The sequence below is a fragment of the Phoca vitulina genome, unplaced genomic scaffold, assembly GCF_004348235.1.
Source record: "Phoca vitulina isolate PV1807 unplaced genomic scaffold, GSC_HSeal_1.0 scaffold5, whole genome shotgun sequence".
NCBI classification, from domain to species: domain Eukaryota; kingdom Metazoa; phylum Chordata; class Mammalia; order Carnivora; family Phocidae; genus Phoca; species Phoca vitulina.
Window position 1 is genome coordinate 2,861,373 of NW_022589708.1, and position 11,859 is coordinate 2,873,231.

The following is an 11,859-nucleotide window of genomic DNA, read 5'->3' on the forward strand; positions in this document are numbered from 1 at the left end:
CTGGGTTCATTGCAGGAGTAAAGCCGGTGCCAGACAAACACATTTATTTCAGGTCAACTTGGTTGATTGATTGCCTGTTAATGTGTTCATCTAAACTGTGCTCTGTTACACGAGTATCTAAGTCATAGGCACAAACTTAAATTTTAGGATGTAAACTTGAGACACTGGGTGCAATTTCTGAATAGGAAATAAGCCGAAATAGGAAGCACAGTGTGATGGTGAGTATTGGCAGATGTGAGTCCAGTCCAGATTAATTCTCTGCATAAACAGTCCCGGTGATGCTCCTTTTCCTGAGCCATGGGACAGAAGTGCTCAAACAGTTACCATGTTTAATCTATATGGTTTCACTTAAATACAGCCATCTTGTCATGTTGCCTGGAATCTGGAGGCACTCTCTATCGTAAATTTTGTGATTCCTGCAGGAAAACCCCAGTTCCTTTAGGTTAGATCCCTGGTGTCCTGCCACCACCCCCTCCTTATTCTGAGCAAATCCATGGCCTTTCTCAGCTTGATTGTCCCTTTGTGTCAGGGTGGGACCCAGCACCCTCTGCCTGTGGTGAGGAAGGGAAACTCTGAGCCCCTCCTGCCATGGCACCCAAGTGGTGGGGTCCCTGCTCCCAGCCCAGTGGGGGCAGGTCCTCCATCCACACTTGTACCATGAGCCAGCGCGGGGGTGGATCCATGCAGGTGCTTAGCCCTGCCCTGGTCCCTCCGGCATTCTTCCCTGGGCGTGGGGGAGCAGAGAAGTCTGCCCACAAGTCCTTCCCAGGTGGTGGGCCACGGCTCCCGCTGACCTGACTCAGGGTGCGTGCCCCATGCTGCACAGCTGTTCGGAGGGCAGGGCTGTCTGGGTGTTTGGAGCAGTCTTGCTGAGAAACAGCATCCTCATGATCGTCCAGTATTTTAGTCAGGGTTCTGTGGAGAACCAGAACCAGTAGGGGGTGTGTGTGTATTTATGTACATATGTGTGTATGGACATAGATGTATGTCTCCTGATAGATTTATTTTAAGGAATCACATAATTGTGGGGGCTGGCAACTCCAAAATCTAGAGGGCAGGATGGCCAGCTGGAGACCCAGGGAAGAGCCAGGGTCCCAATTCAGAGGCTGTCCGGAGGCAGAATTCCCTTTTCCTTGAGGGAGGTCAGGTTTTTTTCTTTCCTCTTGAGGCCTTCCACTGATTGGACGAGGCCCACCCCCATTATGGAGAATAATCTACTTTACTCAGAGGCTACTGATTTAAATGTTTATCTTATCTTAAAAACACCTTCACAGCGACATCCAGACTGGGGCTTAACCAAATATCTGGGTATTGTGGCCTGGCCAAGTAGACATAAAATTTACCATCACAGCCTGCTTTTATAAAAATGCTCATCCTGGGTCTTTTTGTGAAAGATAATCTTTATTGCATGAGAGCGCTCGGAGCCTGTGGCCCTGATATGCACGTTCTGTCCGTGGGGTGTGGGGGTGGATGGCCGTGGGCACGTGCTGTAGCTCCTTTCACTGGCTGAGCCGAGACTGCAGCTCAGGATGCTGGGCAGTAAGGTACCAGCAGTGAGCGGGAGGAGGCCAGTGTGTATATTCCAGGTGTAGACAGAGCCTAAATCCCAGATTCCATACCAGTAATGCACGCCTCTTACTGAGTGGGTTCTCAGTTTCTTTATAGAAATACCAGTATTTGTAACTTTTTTTTTCTTCTCTTTTTTCATCCCCCAGGGGGATCCAGGTGAAATCATTGGCCATGTGCCTGGGACCCTGTTGAAAGGTGAAAGAGGATTTCCTGGACCCCCAGGAACACCAGTAAGTGTTTGCTAAATAACTATAAGCACACGCAGAGTCTCTCCTAGTTCCCGTTTAATTCTTCCGTTTTCAATAACTTACAGGGCTCACCAGGACTGCCAGGCCTGCAAGGTCCTGTTGGCCCTCCAGGATTTAGCGGACCACCGGTAAGTGTTGGGGGGAACCTGTCGGAGTCACTCACTGAAAGAACAGCTGTGTTGAGGCATGAAAGTAAATCCAGTGTAATGATGATTTTACATAGTTGTGCTCTCTCTTCATTTGATTTGGGAGAACGAGCTTCTTTCTTGGGAGAGTGTTTGGCACTTAAGGGGCACGTATTCCAGAGCCCTGGGGAGAAGGCTAGTGGTGGCGGTGCATGCCGACACGTCCCACACAGATAACACATTCGTTACCGGAGGGGATGGGCGGCTGCCAGCGATACCGTGGCCTGAGGAGGCTAAGTTCAGAGATGGACATGTAGAAATAGTCATCCCAGAGGGCCTGGCTCTGTGGGGCCGGGGACGCAGGACAGGCAGCAGTGGGAAGCTGTGCTGTATTTGTGGTAAGGACTGAGCCCCGGGACATAACCCTCCGGAGGCTCCCCTCTCTCACTGGCCCCCTGCACAGCCGGTGATTACCAGTAGGAGGAGGGCCCGTCTCCTCCCACTTGCACATTTTGAGAGCACAAGAGAGTCAATATTAACGAGACTTAGCCATTTGTCAAGTGCCATGTTTACTGGCAGTGAATAATGTTCCCCAGACTGGCATCCTCATACTGGCCTGCCTGACAGTCCTTGAGAGATTTTCAGGCCTCCCTTCCCTGCCCGCCCTCCCTCCCTCTCAAATCCAGCAATTCTTCTGTCCATTCTTGCAAATGTAACCTCTTTTATATTCTTGTAAATAAATGGACTCATTTTTGTGAAGAATGACTAGTTGTTTGTTTTTTTTTTTTTTTAATGATTGAAAAGCACTCTGAAATTTTGCAAACACAGGAAGGTTTTTACTTCACTACAGCCTATGCACTTGAAGAAATCATTCAACTTTTTAGATAAACAGTTATATCCAAAGTGGACGAACACCATTTCCGAACTGGAAACTAGGGCTCTCAGAGAGTTTGGCTGTGAGTTTCATTCAGCATCTGTGTTCCTGGCACACTCTTGGATCAGTGGATTTCACAGGGCAGGGCCTAAGATGTTGAGGTGTTTTGTCCCTATTAATTATTGTCCTGGAGTAATTCCTAGTTACTTTCCAAATTTTATAGATCCAAAGCATAGAAATAAAATTTAAATATTTAACAAATATATTAGCACATTAATCATGGGAACCTTAAGATAACTCGGGTAAAAAGACGCATGTAGAGCTTACCGAGGTTGTGAATGATATTTAATTAAAATGCTCTCTCTTACAGGGTCCTCCAGGCCCTCCTGGCCCTCCAGGTGAAAAGGTAAAGATATTTTTCATTTGACATTCTTTGGCATTTGTACAAGACTACCACGAAATCACCATAACTTACTCTTTAAAGTCTCTTTAAACAGTTTTGGAAAATTATATTTCTTTATCTCTGCTTAACATCTGTGCATCCATCTGTCCATCTATCCATGCATTTGTCTATCCATCTGTCCATCCATCCCCATCCCCATCCATCCATCCCATCCATCCCATCCATCCATCTCCATCCATTCATCTATCTCCATCCATCCATCCCCATCCATCCATCTATCCATCCATCCATCTGTCCATCCCATCCATCCTTCCGTTCATCCATCCATGCATCCCCATCCATCCATCCATCCCATCCATCCATCTATCCATCCATCCATCCCTATCCATCCATCTCCATCCATTCATCCCCATCCATCCATCCCCATCCATCCATCTCCATCCATCCATCCATCCATCCCATCCATCCTTCTGTCCATCCATCCATCCTTCTGTCCATCCATCCATCCTTCTGTCCATCCATCCATCCATCCCCATTCATCCATCCATCCCCATCCATTCATCCATCCCCATCCATCCATCCCCATCCATCCATCCCCATCCATCCATCCATCCCATCCATCTTCATCCATTCATCCATCCATCCATCTCCATCCATCCATCACCCATCCATACATACATTCATCCATCCATCTATCCCATCCATCCCCATCCATCTATCCATCTCTCCATCTGTCCATCTGTCTATCCTTTCTTCCATCCAACCCTTACTCATTATTTTGGAATCACTGATCTTTCCCTTAGTTTTCTATAGTCAGATTTTAAAAGCCTTAAATTAAAAAAAAGTTTTACAGAATTTTTTCAATAATACTTTTAAAAACTTCTTTTAATAGACATTGAATATAATGCGATCACAACTTTGTTGAAAATTTTATGATAGTTGTTGGAAGAAGCTCTTGCCTTCACTCTACCCTATTGTTACATTTTATATGGTATTTTATGTGATATTTATTAGATGATTTTGAGCAAAGTAGGCAACTCTAATAATGGAAGCCTAATTTCTCATCAACAGGGGCAAATGGGCTTAAGTTTTCAAGGGCCAAAAGGCGACAAGGTGAGTACACACAGCTTTGGAGTATTTTCATGTTTAAAATTACAGTTCTAAGTATAATGGGGTTTCAGCCTCTGGACCCCCTCTTGGACCCTTACAACCATCATTACCCTTCTCTGTAAGTTCTTTATTAGTGTTTTCCCTACAATGGACAGCTGGAATTCACTGACATTTTCTACCTGCGATCTGACCAGCAGAGACTACAATGAGGTCATTAATTCTAGTTCTCTGTACATCGAGTTCAATCAGAATGTTCGCAGGTAGTGATAAAGCCAGACCTAGACTTTATTAGAAAAGAGTCAGTTGGCTATTAGTAGCGTAACTCTACTAAACCCTGCAAAGATGGAAGGCCATCATACCTAAATGGGGAGGAAGTGAGCCACAGAGGCAGGGAGGCACAGACTGGAGCAGGGGAGAAGGGAGGCCGGTGGTAGGTCCTTGATCCTCTGCTAATCTCTCCACCGGTTTGGTTTCCCTGGATCAGACCAGTGAAATGGGCCCGAGCCCAGTGGGGATTCTGGGGATTGTGGCCACACCTGCCCCAGGGCCCACGTTCTCCATCGGTGTCCACCGGTGGGTGCCAGGTGCAGCTGAGGCCTGGGCAGGCCTGGACTGACTCCTGGCCTCTGTGTTCCACTCTGAATTTGGTCCAGTCTTTCCATAAACCTCACTGTAAGGTGACCCTGCAGATTATGCCATTGAATTCTTTGGATCTCACTCATTGTGCTGCCGCTGGGACTCTGTGCTTCCAGTTGTGCCCAGCAGGACTCCCGAGGAAGAAAGTTCTTGATGGTTCTCTTCCTTTGGGGGCAGCTAAAGATACCTCCTTTCTTCCCAGGCTCTACTGAGTAGTCCGTGCCCCTTTTCTCTGTCCAAATGTGATAGGACAGCGCATGTGTCCCGCTCTGGACACACAAACTGCATAAATATAGGCAAGGTCCATACATAGACGGTGCAGAGATTGTCTAGTAGGTGTTGAGTTCTGCTGTTCTTACTTGACGTAGTGGTTTTCCTGACTCCTGAGAGGGAAGGTCTCCTGGCTTCGTGTCCTTACTGTGCCGTCTTCCTACTGAAACTTAACTTTCTGCTGAGATGGGTAGATTAGAACAGAGTATGATTTACATTTTTTTAAAATAGATGTTTTGTTTTAGGCTTTTTCCTGCCTCTGCACTTTCTTCTTTGAATACTTAATTTTATGCCTAATTCATTCCCGTTGTTTGGATCAACAGGGTGACCAGGGGGTCAGTGGGCCTCCGGGAGTGCCAGGACAAGCTCAAGTTCAAGAAAAAGGAGACTTTGCCACTAAAGGAGAGAAGGTATGAGATGGATTTTGTCCGACGAAGGCTGGCTTTCTAATTTTGGGCAAATTGAAGGGATATTGAGAAACTGGGTCAAAATTCAGTTTCTCCAGTTACATTCACCAGTGACCTACAAAACAGGTTTCTAGACCATCCATCCCACAAAATACAAGCATCTTGAGAGCAGAGGCAGCTGGAACTGGGTTGGAGCAAGGTTGACCTCCCAAGTGAGGGCTTCTTAGATGCACCAGGTTGGGGCCAGGCTGGGGCAGCGGTAGGGAGGCTGCTTGGGGCGTGGTGGGTCGTAGCTGCCATGGACCGAGCGTAATTCACTGCCCGTCTTAAACCCACAACCTTGTCAGTGTTGGGATGTGAATACTGGGGACCAAAGAGAATTTCCTTGTTAGTATAGCAGGAAAAGGAAATTTTTTCCTTTTACGTGTTCAGTGTAGTGTATAAAAATCAGTATAGCCATTAGTACTGACAGCTCACTCTCTTGCTCTTTTTTAAAAAATTCTTCTAGGGTCAAAAAGGTGAACCTGGATTTCAGGTAAGTACTCAATTCTTGCTTATCATTATTTTGTGTGAATGTTCATAAAGTATTGGATTTAAGTGACAAGCTTATTCACCTTCAATGTAGTATTTACATAATTTAATATTTTACTTAAATAATCTAACAGAGCTTTCTTTTTGTTCTTTCAAGGGAATGCCAGGGCTTGGAGAGAAAGGGGAGCCTGGAAAACCAGGGCCCCGAGTAAGTGCCTCGTCCTTTTGCTCCTTACTGTAAAAGCACGTTCCTTCCTTTCCTCGAGTCCCAGGTTTACAGAAACAGGAGTGGAAGTGGCTTGTAGGGCTCTTCGGTTTGTCCCTGTCCTCTCCTGAAGGGCTTTCCTGGAGCCCTTGCGAGCAGGAATGAGGAGGCTGCCTCCATCTGAAAGTCCTCCCGGGTAGGCTGGGGCTGGGGTCTCTCTGAAGAGGCCCCCGCCTGCTGGCTCCTCATTGAGAGTCTCCGTGCCCTTTTCCGATGCTTCCTGAGCGGCCAAGAGCTGAGATGCTCAGATTAACTGCCCCCCATCCCCAAAGCCTGGTGACAGGAGCCCCACCCACTGGTTTCCAGCTCCTACCTTGCAGTGATGCAGGGACCCTCCATTAAATTAAATGAATCCTTTGCATATCAGCTACCAGACCCTTGCCATTCGGAAAACTACTGTTCACCGTGTGGCCACATAGAACGCTTGCCTTAGGAGGTTTGGAGCTCATCAGGCTCCGTTGTTTAAACACTGAAAAGTCCGCTTCTGCTGTCCCGTGTTCCTAGTTGCTGCACGTAGACTGCATTTCTCCTTCCTGTGGTATTGTCAGCCCATGCCGAGGTTCCTGGCCTGGGCGTTGGGGAGTGTTTATTACTGCTTTCATGAAATACTGATGTCTCCATCTTTATTGTACAGGGAAAACCTGGAAAAGATGGCGAAAAAGGAGAAAAAGGGAGTCCAGTAAGTATTTTTCTGTAATTTTTAAGAGCAAACTGTTGTCTTGGCTATCGCTTACGAGGGGGTGCTCTCCGTGTCCCACTGCAGGGCTTCCCAGGCGACGCGGGGTACCCGGGACTCCCAGGCCGCGAAGGGTTCAAGGTAAGTGGGGACACTGCAGAAGGTTTTCCTGCAGTCTGCGGTTCAGTTTCCAAAAGCACCGTGGACTCAACAAAAGTGATTGACGTCCCTGTGAGCAACACACGACTTAATTTTGTGGTTTTATTTACACGTGTGATTTTTTTTTTAAAAAGAGGAACATGAAATGTTCCACTCATGTCTCTTTTGTAGTAGATGAATTTCATCTGGTTATGAAACAATAAAAAATGCAGATAGAGTGAAGAAAACAAGCTTGTCTAATTTTCCTGTGACCTGCTCAGAAGTGGTCAGAATGCACCACCGTCCTGTGTGTGCACCTGCACGCGCCCCTTAAGACAATGGGGATTGTGCAGTGCATCCTGCTTTGTCACTTAATGACACGGCATGGATGCATTTGAATGTCCGCACGCAGCCACACGGGACATCCTGTGTCCACGCCTTGTGCTGCGGGTATGTGGGTCACACCCACACGCTTACGAGTACAAATATTTGTGTTCACTTGTCTGATCATTTTCATGTCATGGATTCCTACAAGTGTAGTTTTGGGGTCAATGTTTAGACTCCCCCCCCCCCCCCTTTTTTTTTTTTTTTTTTGAGATTTTCACCATATGCTGCCAAATTGCCCCTAGAAAAGAACATCCTTCTGTCCCGGTGCCCTTTTTTTTGGGCAACTGCTTGTTATCAAACTTTATAAAATATTTGTCAATGTGATAGGCAGAAAAAACTCATTGATACAAGACTAGGTAACGTAAATCTCTGCGAACATAAACAGCTTTGGAATAGCATCTCCAGCAATGACTCATAAACTAGGGAGGGGCCCTCGGAGCTTGTTCACGAAAGCCAGGGAGGAAGGGAAAGATCCTTTACTGATAACTGTACCTTTATTGAGAAAGTCAAATCTTGTAGATATTAAAAGGTAAATATGTTTAGGATATATTAGCTAAGTATTTTTTAAGTCCCACAGATATTTCTAAAGTCTCATATTCACATCAGAAAAATCAAAACATCTAATGCTGGTTTGCTGCTAAGTTTATTGCTTTGGTTTATTTAAAGGGGAGAAACTGCATTCATGGAATATGTGCAGATCTTAGGACTTTTAAAGGTTATTATTTTGATGGCTTATATAAAACCTTAGACATAACAGGATAAATTCCTTTGGGTTTTTCTTCTAATACGAATGAAATTAAGCCTCAAAGTGTTAGAATTTATTCACCCCATGTAATGCTGGATTTTAGGGGGAAAGATGAAACCATGAATATCCTTTTATTATGACTTTCAGTACAGGTTTAGACAACCTTACACATAAAAACCTCTAGTGAAATGATTTCTTTAAGAAAATATATTTAGAAATCAAAAGCTTTCATTCCATTTACTTTCATTTTATTGAAAAAATACCAGATGCTAATTCAGCTTAGCAGTGATTCTGTTGGCGTTGCCCGAGGGAGCATGCCATCAAACATAGCAGACCTTGTGGGCGGCTTTGTCATGTGAGCAATTAGACTCCGTTACGATTTGCAGAAATCTTTGTTTCCGTGCATCACGCTTATAGAAAGCAGATGGACGTGCATTCATTTTTGGTTTAATAGGTACAGAGCACTTTCAGCCCCCCACAGTGAGGGCTACTTAGGAGAGGAAAATAACTTTAGTGGAAGTGGGCACAGTCTTTATTTTTTTGGGACAGAAAGTTGAACCATGCTTTCTGCAAGACAATCTGTCTAGTTGAAAAATACAAGTATTTCTTCTTTTGTAGGGAGACAAAGGTGAAGCAGGTCCTCCAGGCCCACCTGGAATTGTGAGTAAAAGTGCTGTTTGGTAGTTGGGTGGGGGCTGGGGCCACGTGCCCCACAGTGTTCCTAGAATGACATTTGTGTGTATAGAGGGTGCATGTTACTTAAAATCAAAAACTTATATTCAGTATTGCGTGGCCTTTATTATATTCGATAATTTCTGCATTTCCTCGACCACTGACACGGAAAAGACTTGCTCTTGGATAACAATAGAAGCAAAACATTTTGAAACTTTTTTTTTTTTAATGGTCCATTAAGGAAAATGTTAAAAGAAACCGATCATCCATCATTTGACTCTCCCTAGCAAAATAGTCTTTATGTCTGCAAATAGCATTTTACTTGCCCCTGTGCGTATTTTTACATGTGGGGGCAATCGGTGTTTGCAGTGTTTTTTTTTTCCTTTGTAAAAATGAACCTTCTTCACGTTTGCAAGTTATCTTGGAACGGCCCTCTTCGGTGTCCTATCAGAGAGGGGTGCTGGAGCTGGTTGACCCATTTTGTCCTGAATCTTCTTTGGAACAGTGGAAAGGTTACTGTTGTTTCGTTGGCTGAGGTGCTTAGCACGGCTGCCCACGGCGTGTGCCCGGTGGTGGTTCGTGCCTGCGCCCCGTGGGGGTGCAGCCGTGAATGATTCCTCCTTGGGGTGCGCTTCCAGGACCTGGCTGGCTGCGGGGAAGCTCAGAACCTCCTTCCTGCAGACTCAGGACCCCCTTTCCGTATCTGTGACCTAGCAGCCACGGTCGAGTGGCCTGTTTGTATCATAAGTGCATCAGCAGATTTTAATAACATCTGTTAATTGCTACAAAGGAACTCTGTTTTAAGGGCAATCTGCAATATTTGATTTTGTCATTTTCCTTAAATTTCTGTGATTTAGAGTTGTGCTCACCTAGTTCACTCCTTTGTAGTGTGTTCTTCTTGGCCTGTATCCCTACATCCTTGAGGAAGTCCCCGCTTTGGACCATTAAAAAAAAAAAAAAACCCAACACAACAGAAAACCTCTTCCAGGGAAAAATTTGCGCGTTCCTGTTACTTATCACCTGGGGAAATGTAAGGGTGTTGTGACAGTACTCTTTAAAGTAGACTATTCATTTTATGGCTTGTATGGAGAGTTAGAAATTCTAAACCGAAACCCCAGAACTAATATTTTTCTAGCTTCACTTCCTGGGTAGAGCTGCTGCAGGCCAGTTATGACAGGAGGAAGCACAATTGTGGCAGAGTGCTCTGGGGGGGTCGGGCGGGGGGGGGGGTCTGTTTTCTGTGCTCTCATGACCCCCCCCACGCCCCCACTACCCTTTCTTTACTCTCACCTTTCTTGAGATGATTTGGAGAGGTGTTAGTTTCTTCGTCTGCACTGCTATAACATACAGCCCAGGCACTCTCCTGCACCGCCATGATCTTCTCTTCTGTAATTCAGGCCATCGGCCCAGGACCCTCCGGAGAGAAAGGAGAGCGGGGGTACCCGGGCGCCCCAGGGTTGAGAGGAGAGCCAGGCCCCAAAGGTACATTCTGTTTTCTCCTTTCTCCTCCTCCCCCTTCTTTCCACCCCCCTACCTTCTCCTCCTTCTCTCTTCCCTCTTTCCTCCTCCCTCCCTCCCTCCCCTCTCCTTCCCCCTCCCTCTCCCCTCTCCTTCCTCCCTCATCTTTCCCCCTCCTCTTCTCTCTTCCCTCCCTCCTCCCTTCCTCCTCTTCCCTCCCCACTCCTCCTCCCGCCTTCCTTCTGTCCTCTTATCCTTTACCTTTCTTCCATTTTCCACCTGCACTCTCACGGTTTGGTAACACCAACAGGCCTTGTAGGACCGCGTGGTGACTAAGGCCTATCTCAGACTCATGTCTGTCTTCCATCCTGGCACTGGGGCTCCTAGAGCCCATCTCTGTCCAGCTCTGTAGGGTCAGGGTGCTGCGTTTCCACCAGTGCCCTTCCCTCACCCCGCTGACCCAGGGCCTTGTGGGGACAGACACACAGGCTTGGTTTGTCTGACTCTCCCTTCTCTTTTAAGGGTTCCCAGGATTACAAGGCCAGCCAGGTCCTCCAGGTGAGCATGCTGGGCTGATTGTGTTGGAACAGTCGTACAACGTCTATGTGGTTCGTAACCCAAATGTGTTTTTCTTGAATGTTAGTGATCCGCAAGAAATGGCTGCCAATTCTGTTGCATGTTTTTCTAGTAATGACAGCAAGGTGTGTTCACAGCTGTTGTTTACTTTGGAAATCACAGGTGGCCATGGGGTTATGTGTGTTCCTGGGGGGTTCTCACGTCTCTCCTCAAGTCCTACCTTCTCTCCCTGGCTCAGACCTACCCCCCAGTCTCCTTGCCCCCCCACCAAGGGTGCAGGTCCCCAGTGTCCCACAGGCCCCTCACTATCAGTGCCCACACTCCCCGTCTCCAGGGAGACTTTGTTTCTCCCTTGGGACCAGACTTAGCTGAAACCCCCTAATGATCTAATCATCTCTGATCTAGCTTCTCCGTGAGATCACATGTGGGTCGCTTGTACTTAGTGTGTGATTGTATCATTCCTGCTGCTTAGTAGTGGGATTCCTGTGTGTGCACACATCTGTATGTCTGCGTGTGCAAATGTCTGTGTGCACAACCTGTATGTCTGCGTGTGCAGGTGCTTGTGCGTGTACACATCTGTATGTCTGCGTGTGCAAATGTCTGTGCACACATCTGTATGTCTGCGTGTGCAAATGTCTGTGCACAACCTGTATGTCTGCGTGTGCAGGTGCTTGTGCGTGCACACACCTGTATGTCTGCGTGTGCAAATGTCTGTGTGTACAACCTGTATGCGTGTGCAGGTGCCTGTGCGTGCACACACCTGTATGTC

General features: G+C 46.6%; 1 protein-coding gene across 3 annotated transcripts in view; it reads left to right on the forward strand.

The window, feature by feature from the left end:
* The window catches only part of COL4A1 (collagen type IV alpha 1 chain), a 137,487-nt gene that overhangs the window by 84,667 nt on the left and 40,961 nt on the right, over window positions 1–11,859 (forward strand). For all 3 annotated transcript variants that reach the window (XR_004299179.1, XM_032402619.1, XM_032402620.1), the window contains 12 exons: window positions 1,716–1,799; window positions 1,883–1,945; window positions 3,187–3,222; window positions 4,291–4,332; window positions 5,559–5,645; window positions 6,151–6,177; window positions 6,331–6,381; window positions 7,073–7,117; window positions 7,202–7,255; window positions 9,003–9,044; window positions 10,454–10,538; window positions 11,037–11,072. Coding sequence is in view for 2 of the 3 variants with exons in the window: in XM_032402619.1 (XP_032258510.1) it covers window positions 1,716–1,799; window positions 1,883–1,945; window positions 3,187–3,222; window positions 4,291–4,332; window positions 5,559–5,645; window positions 6,151–6,177; window positions 6,331–6,381; window positions 7,073–7,117; window positions 7,202–7,255; window positions 9,003–9,044; window positions 10,454–10,538; window positions 11,037–11,072 (652 nt within the window). In the remaining variant the exon portion in view is untranslated. The remainder of the gene's footprint in view (window positions 1–1,715; window positions 1,800–1,882; window positions 1,946–3,186; window positions 3,223–4,290; window positions 4,333–5,558; window positions 5,646–6,150; window positions 6,178–6,330; window positions 6,382–7,072; window positions 7,118–7,201; window positions 7,256–9,002; window positions 9,045–10,453; window positions 10,539–11,036; window positions 11,073–11,859) is intronic.